At 43.5% G+C, this 9,180-nt stretch overlaps 1 protein-coding gene across 1 annotated transcript in view; it reads left to right on the top strand.

Annotated features, from left to right (window-relative positions):
• Positions 1-9,180, top strand: part of sorcs2 (sortilin-related VPS10 domain containing receptor 2) — a 375,655-nt gene that overhangs the window by 338,695 nt on the left and 27,780 nt on the right. Inside the window, 2 exon segments of the mRNA XM_070437813.1 lie at positions 4,992-5,094; positions 9,006-9,135. Of these exon segments, the coding sequence (XP_070293914.1) occupies positions 4,992-5,094; positions 9,006-9,135 (233 nt within the window).

Raw genomic sequence — 9,180 nt, 5'->3', positions numbered from 1 at the left:
GAAGAAGAGGAGAGGAAAGAAGAACCAGAGAGAGCAAAGAGAGCACAAATGCAAGAAGCAATCAGAAGAAAGGAAGAAGAGGAAGAGAGAACATAGACGGTAAGGAACGAGAGACGGAGGAGGAGACAGAGATGCTTCGACACAAGACAGAGAGGAGAGCAGGAGCAGGTAAGAGTAAGAGATGAGAAAGAGAGCCAAGAGGGATGGAGACGAGTCAGAGGATGACGATGGAGCAAAACGAGAGAGAGAAGCAGCAGAAAGAAAGTCCGAACTTAGAAGGAAAGAAAGAAATCAGAGTATCAGAAAGGGAGAAGAAGAGACGAGAAGAGAAGAGAGATGATAGATAAGAAAAGACGATAAGTAAGATGAGGAAGAGATAACGTATAGAAGATGGAAGAAAGGAAAGAGAAGAAAAGAGAGAGAGACAGACAGCACCCAGAAGAAAGAGAATGAAAGAGAAAGAGGAGAAAAGAAAAAGAGACGAACGAGAGAGCAGATAGTAAGAGAAGAGAGAGAGAAGAGAAAGGCAAGAGAAAAAGAGATAAAGATAAGACGAGAGAGAAAAAAGAGAGAAGAGCAAGAGGAGAAGACAAGAAAGAAGACGAGAGAGAAGAAGAGAGAAGCAGAAAGAGACAGGGGGAGAGCAAATAGGAGAAGTAGAAGAAGAGAGTAGAGAAGAAGGAAGAGAGAAAAGTAAGAGACGAAGAGAGAGAGAAAGAGAGAAGAAAGAGAGGAGAAAAAAGAGAGAAGCAGAGATAAGAGTCAGCAGGGAGGAAGAAGATCAGAGAGGGAAGAAGAAAACAAGCAAGAGGAAAATAGAAGAGAAAAAGAAAAGAGAGCATAAGAGAGATCTAGAGAAAGAGAGAGAGGAGAAAAGAAGCAGAGAGGACAGGAGAGAGAAGCAGAAAGAAAAGAGAGCAGGAGAAAAGTAAGAGAAGAAGAGGAAGATAAACAAGAGAAAGAGGAGAGAGAGATAAAAGAGAGAGACAAAAAAGAGAGGAGAGAACGAGAGACCGATCCAGACCTGCACTATATACATACATTATACCAGACCTGCACTACCTACATACATTATACCAGACCTGCACTACCTACATACATTATACACAGACTGCACTATATACATACATTATACCAGACCTGCACTATCTACATACATTATACCAGACCTGCACTACCTACATACATTATACCAGACCTGCACTACCTACATACTTATAACAGACCTGCACTACCTACATACATTATACAGACCTGCTACTACATACATTATACCAGACCTGCACTTCTACATACATTATACCAGACCTGCACTACCTACATACATTATAGCAGACCTGCATCTTACATACATTATACCAGACCTGCACTACCTACATACATTATACCAGACCTGCACTACCTACATACATTATACCAGACCTGCACTACCTACATACATTATACCAGACCTGCACTTCTACATACATTATACCAGACCTGCACTATCTACATACATTATACCAGACCTGCACTATCTACATACATTAACAGACCTGCACTACCTACATACATTATACAGACCTGCACTTACATACATTATACCAGACCTGCACTATTACATACATTATACACAGCCTGCACTACTACATACATTATACGACCTGCACTATCTACATACATTATACCAGACCTGCACTACCTACATACATTATACCGAACCTGCACTACTACATACATTATACCAGACCTGCACTATTATACATACAGTATACCAGACCTGCACTATCTACATACATTATACCAGACCTGCACTATGTACATACATTATACCAGACCTGCACTACCTACATACATTTTATCCAGAGTGATTTACAGGAGCAATTACCATGTCGGCTCGGAGATTCAAAGCAGTGACCTTTCGGTTACTGGTCCAGCGCTCTGAACTGCTAGACCACCTGCCACCCGCACACACAGCAACCTTCACCAATCCAGTCCATAGGCCTACATATATAAGGGATTACCTCCAGGATGGAAGAAAAGAAGGATGCTGTTTTGAAGCATTGGAACAGGCCATGGTCTTTTCGGGGCTCATACGACGTCATAGGAAGTACGCCTATAGCCATATAACACAGGCAGAGAGAGAGCCCACTTGTCATATTGAAACATCAGTCAATCTGCGACAGAGATCCACACAGACAGAGATATCACCTTCATGCGATCAGTCAGTCTGTGACAGAGATCCACACAGACAGAGATATCACCTTCATGCGTTGGGAACAGGGAGTCATAAAGACGGGCACAAAGCCAGGGAATGAGACACTGACAGACTGACACACACACACAGAGATGTCTGTTCCCCCATATCTCACCATAACGACCGCCTATAACACAAATCGGCCATTTTAGAACACCCGTGTCTCAGGGCGACTACGACCCCCGTAACACCGTCCTTGTTTATCCAGGCCCCACCCGGTGAAACCAGGTTACAGGTCCGACGGACAGCTTTACCCCTAACAACAACACTGTCACCCCACGGTGTCGCCAAGATGACACAAGTGGTGTAACGCGAACAATGCTACGACTATACATTCATGACCTGTCTCAAAGCACACCAGAAGAGTAATGGCCATTGAATAGAAGGATGGCGGTTTGTAAATGACTGTTAAAAGAATCCATGTACCTTAGATTAATGTGCGTAATCTTTGTTTAATCTACTGCCTAATAGCGCAGCAAAGTCCTTTTAAATTGCTTCTTTTTTTCCATAAGTGATTTACTGTTTAGCGTTGCAAGGGCCAGATACAAGCGATTTGACTCAGTGCAGGTGCAATGGGATACCATCTGTACTGGTGCTAGGCTAGCCAGGGCAGCTAATGCTTTACTYTCATGGGAAGAGTGTAGGCTTAATGAAAGAGAGAGAGAGAGAGACCCGCCTTTAAAATGGGCAGTGTTAGTCTTTGTTAGTTTAACTTTAAAAACTGCCCTGACGCCATTATCGTGATACTGCCATGAGAGTTTTAAAATTCCTTGACGGCTCGTGAAGGAAGAATGAAAGGTGGCTTTGAAAGATGGTTCTTGTTGATGCATGGTCCTTTAGGGGGACACGTAACCCCGTGTGTACAGCCGAAGTCATAGCAACGGGGTTACCGAGGAGAGACAGCATCACGCTGACATACAGGGCCATCTAATGTAGAGTCATGAATAAATAACAACACTGAGAGGCGAGGAAGACGGGAGGAAGAGGGGAAAGTGGAGAGAAAGGTTATGCTTAGGATTGACATACAAAGAGCGGTGTGAGTCACTCAGTGAAAACACTCAACGCATACACTTTGTCCCCTCGGTCACTCTCCACTCAGATGGATGTCAACACACACACTCGCATGACACGAACACACACACAATTAACGTACACCCCCACCCGCACACACCACGTAACACAGTCCTTGACCAAAATACAGTACCAGTCAAAAGTTTGAACACAACTACTCATTCAAGGGTTTTTCTTTATTTTTACTATTTTCTACATTGTAGAATAATAGTGAAGACATCAGAACTATGAAATAACACATATGGAATCATGTAGTAACCCCAAAATATATTTAAGTAGCCACCCTTTGCCTTAATTTCTTTTCTTTTACCTTTATTTAACTAGGCAAGTCAGTTAAGAACAAATTCTTATTTTCAATGACGGCCTAGGAACAGTGGGTTAACTGCCTTGTTCAGTTAAGGTCAGTCAATCCAGTAAATGCTAGGAACTTTGAAAGTTTCTTCAAAGGCAGTTGCAAAAACCATCAAGCGCTATGATGAAACTGGCTCTCATGAGGACCGCCACAGGAAAGGAAGACCCAGAGTTACCTCTGCTGCAGAGGATAAGTTCATTAGAGTTAACTGCACCTCAGATTGCAGCCCAAATAAATGCTTCCCAGAGTTCAAGTAACAGACACATCTCAACATCAACTGTTCAAAGGAGACTGCGTGAATCAGGCCTTCATGGTCGAATTGCTGCAAAGAAATCACTACTAAAGGACACCAATAAGAAGAAGAGACTTGCTTGGGCCAAGAAACACGAGCAATGGACATTAGAKCGGTGGAAATCTGTCCTTTGGTCTGATAAATCCAAATTTGAGATTTTTGGTTCCAACCACCGTGTTTTTGTGAGATGCAGAGTAGGTGAACGGATGATCTCCGCATGTGTGGTTTCCACCATGAAGCATGGAGGAGGACAGGTGATGATTTGGGGGTGCTTTGCTGGTGACACTGTCTGTGATTTATTTAGAATTCAAGGCACACTTAACCAGCATGGCTACCACAGCATTCTGCAGCGATACGCCATCCCATCTGGTTTGGGCTTAGTGGGACTATCATTTCTTTTTCAACAYCACAATGACCAAAAACACACCTCCAGGCTGTGTTAGGACTATTTGACCAAGGAGAGTGATGGACTGCTGCATCAGATGACCTGGCCTCCACAATCACCTGACCTCAAACCAATTGAGATGGTTTGGGAGGAGTTGGACCGCAGAGTGAAGTAAAAGCAGCCAACAGGTGCTCAGCATATGTGGGAACTCCTTCAAGACAGATGGAAAAGCATTCCTCATGAAGCTGGTTGAGCGAATGCCAAGAGTGTGCAAAGTACTATAATGTTCCTACTCCCTAAATGTCCCAATACAAATTCACCCAGCCCAACAGAATGTCACTCCACCCGTCAGAAACTCTTTGGTTTAGCCTCCCTTGGGGATTTGGTTTGCTTAACAAACATTACAGGAACTGCTGCGACTCTGGGGATTAGCCTAATGTGCTGCGGTGTTGAGCAAAGTGATATGGGAGGGAGAGAGGGAGAGGGAGAGCGAGGGAGCGGGAGAGCGCGAGAGGGAGAGATCTGGGATGATATAGCTGGGTTACACATATGGCCACCTAAACAGTAATAAACTCCAACAGACATACATGACTCACAGTTCCCAAAACATACTATCCTTTCATTTCCCATAAACTCTCTCTGTCCCGTCTTCTAGCCTGACTGTCACCTCCACCTCCACCTGCGCTGGGCTGACAACCCTTACGTATCAGGGACCGTTCACACCAAAGACTCCGCCCCAGGACTCATCATGGGTGCAGGTGAGTAACCATGACAACCGCCTCCCAGTTACATCACTACTGAAGTGGCCATGGCTACTACTATACATTAGTATGACCAGTCATCCTGGTTGTTTAGCTTGACTTATTATTGTCTGTATGTGACACTGTAATAGCTTCTGTCTAGGGTCACTAACACTAGGACCCCCCCCCACAGTTTGCTAGTGAACAGGCTTTGGTTCGGCCTTTTAGCCTAAGTAAGGTTTAGCCTACTTGTTCTAGTGAGGGATTACAACCCCATTATAGGAAGGCAGCTCTGAGCCTGTTGTTTTGCTAGCTCTGTGTGCTGTAGTACAATGGAGCCCTCAGGCAGACAGTGGGGCCGCTAAACAAGGCTGGACATAGTGCATGCTTACGTCAGGCAGACGCGGTGAGGGAGAGCTAGTCGTGGAGCTATGTGTGTGTTCCCGCAGTTCATCAAGCGCACTATCCACCAAAACCTTCCCGGAGTGCTCTATTTTTGACAAAGCCACAGTATCTGGATTTAAAACAGGTAAAATCTGGATTTACCCCAGAAAGGCAGTGGGTTAGAGGAATGGAAGATACAGTGCCAAAGTACTTAAACCCCAGAGAAGAGTTCACTCAGTCATTGCTGCTTTTATTTATTGAATATTTGGCATTTCTGTGCGGGCACCCCTGGAGGAGAGCTAAAATAGGGGTCCGTAGTGAAGGGGATAAGTGGGCTGCCTCATCTCCTGAGTGAGTACGAGCTGCCTCGCCATTCCTTGCATCCCCCCTCCTCTCTTCCCTTATTCCCACTGTTAATCTGAAATGATTTGTCGGTGCAGGAGGCTTTGTTCCAACAGATCACCCCCTCCTCCCTAATTTCCACTCCTTCACTCTCTTTTTTTAACAAAATGAGACAGTTGGAAGAGCATTTTTGTTCTCGACGCTGTGTTCAAAGGGAGAGCATTAATAGCCTGGAGATCCCTGTACTCTTACAAAAAAGGGTCCCAAAAGAGTTATTTGGCTGACCCCATAAGATAACCCTTTTTTGGTTCCAGGTAGAAAAGGGTTTAACCTGGAACCAAAAGGGTTCTACCTGGAACCAATAAGGTTTCTTCAAAGACTTCTCCTATGGGGACAGCCAATGAATCCTTTTAGGTTTTAGAAATCACCTTTTTTTATAAGTTTGTAGTGCTGTGACTAGGGCTGTTACGTGACCGTATTACCGCCACACCGGCGGTCACGAGTCATGATGGCAGTCAAATTCCATGTGACCGCTTAGTCATGGTTATTGGGCCTACCTGGTACTCCGCACTCTATTTGTCCCTCTAATCACTCTGACATCAACACTTCATGAGAGCCCATGAGCTCATGTTGCGCAACATTTCTATAGGCTATGCAATCGTGTGAGAAAACAGAGTGATGGCCTCTATTAAAAAGAGGAGGATCCCATCAGCTTTCTATAGACTAGGCCTACTATATTTATTTCTCAACCTTCCTAATACTTAGCACATTGCTTCTCTTTAAAACAGGAGTATAGCCTACCTGGCTGGCATGAAAATGAACCACGGGAAAAGCGTCCTCCATTCGCTATTTAAGTCCATAGATTAAATTTTTTCCCGCTGCTCCTGTCAAAAATACATTTCACACATATATTATTTATTATTTTTAAAGGCAAGATTAGATCAATAATAGTGTGATGGTGAGAATATTAGCCTATCACTTGTGAATGATATATTATCACTTGTGAATGATGACCAGCTTAAGGCAAACAGCGCATGCTTTTGTTTGCGACTTTTTCAAATCATAGTCGCACATATAGGTTTATATCACAACTAAAGAGGCCAAATAGCTTCTTAAAATGAAGCTGATTTTTCCGCTTTACAACGGGTGTAGAACCTAACTGGCATACATACGCAGCAATTTTCACCATAAAAATGCACCTTTATTATAAAAGCATTACATGCATAATCACATTTTGTGGTCACGTTTGAGAATGGTGTTTCCTGCTAATGGAAGATGTGTGCTTATAGCCTACTGCCATAGTAGTTTATCTACATTTTAAGCTGTCGCATCCGACAACTGTCCCGGACTATGTTTGGGATATTTCTTTCTTGCACAGAATATAATAGGTCAACTGTTGTACTATGGGGGATAGTAGATTGACAGGCTAGTGCTTTTTCTGTTCGTTAGGCCTACTCATCTTGTTGGCTGACGAAAAGTAAATGTGGACAGTTCTTCCAATATCTTCAATATGTGCCTCGGAATTGGATAAGGACGCGCGCTGTTGCATCCCCGATGTGTCTGTCTTCACTTGTAGCCTGTGAGAAAGACCCGATCACGTGACTGAGAGCCATGTGAGTGAGAAGTGCTTCGGCACGCAGCGGGGAGAAGGGAATTATATGTATTATATTCAGCCCAAGGGCACAACGGCCACTGGCTGCAAAAGGCATGGATTCTTTTAGGGGGATTATGTCCACGCAAAGGGGATGCAGCCGGGAAATTCGAGGCATTATCAAGTGCGTCAGCGAACAAGATCTCTTATTTATTTTTGTAGGTATTTTCTTAAAACTGCATTGTTGGTGTCACGGATCCCTCTGGAACTTTTCATTGCGCACACCTGGCCCCTATTCACTCTGATTGTATTTGTATATATGTGCCCTTTGTTTCCATTGGGCGGTCGATTATTGTTACAATGTCCGTTGGTGCGTGTGAGTACCTGTGCTGTGTGTTTTGGCTTTCATGCCCTTGTGGATTGCGCAGATGATTACGGGTCTCGTCCCGTGTGTTAATCATTGTGCACTTGTGTTATTTATTCAAGGTACTCCTCGCTCTTTTGTTTTGGGTTTCTACCCTGTGTTTTGTTACGTGTTTTTTTTTTGGTCTTCGTCCCCGTGCCTTTACATGGCACGCCATAATTTGGGCTTAATAAAAACCCATATTACGTGTTCCTGCGCCTGTCTCCCGAATCATTCATACCTACATGGCAGTTGGTTAAGGGCTTGTAAGTAAGCATTTCACTGTAAGGTCTACACCTGTTGTATTCGGCGCATGTGACAAATACAATTTGATTTGATTTGTCAACTTGTGAATGAGAGACAAAGCAGAGCTCATGCCTTTCATGCAACTTTTTTCAAATCATCGTTAGAGTCGCATCATGCAGCCTTAGAATGTATTAAAAATCAAAACAGATAGCCCAGCATTTTTATCATAAATAAAGTTACATAAATAACTCTAAATTAAACATATAGGAATACCTGTTTCTTTAAGCGCTCAACACAAAATAGCCGAATGTGCGCACTCCCTCAAATCGTTTGGGAGAAAATATAATTTCCATTCTATTCAGTTATGTTCATTTGTATTCTTCAAACTTTAAAATAATATAAAATAATGCCATGGAATTCTAAGCAAATCTTGTCTGCTAAATGAACTAGTGTAGCCCACAGCCATATAGCATAGCCAGATCAGGACCTAACATAAGGACAACTCCGAGTATGCTATTCTGTTCTTTTGAAATAGACTACATTTTATTCATATGATGTTTCTTTAGACCTGTCTAAAATAAATAATGGATTTATTGTGATGGTGTAGGCTACATTACATGGATTTATTAGACTTTTTAAAATGTAGATGTTCCAAAGGTCTGCATCAGTGGCTTGTAGGCTATGTGTGGAAGCCAGGAGATGCTAAATGTGTTTATGTTAATTAACGGTCAATTACTGTGAGACCAGCAGTTATTTGCTTGACAGTCACCGGCTGACAAAATTTCATGACCACCACAGCTCTAGCTGTGACATCCATGGCTGCTGCCTGCTCATTCAATTAACTCTCTCTCTCTCTCTCTCTCTCTCTCTCTCTCTCTCTCTCTCTCTCTCTCTCTCTGTCTCTGTCTCTGTCTCTGTCTCTGTCTGTCTTTCTCTCTCTGTCTCTCTCGCTCTGTTTGTCAGGTAACCTGGGTTCCCAGCTGGTGGAGTATAAAGAAGAGATGTACATCACCTCTGACTGTGGGAAGACTTGGAGACAGGTGAGTCTCTCCTCACCTCCCTCTATACCTCCCTCCACACCTCTCTCACCACCGCCCTCCCCACCTCCCTCACCACTTCTCTCCCCACCTCCCTCCAT

The sequence above is a fragment of the Salvelinus sp. IW2-2015 genome, linkage group LG37 (genome assembly GCF_002910315.2).
Source record: "Salvelinus sp. IW2-2015 linkage group LG37, ASM291031v2, whole genome shotgun sequence".
Lineage (NCBI taxonomy): Eukaryota > Metazoa > Chordata > Actinopteri > Salmoniformes > Salmonidae > Salvelinus > Salvelinus sp. IW2-2015.
The sequence above is the reverse complement of the archived record's forward strand: the minus strand, read 5'-3'. Positions and strand labels throughout refer to the sequence as shown.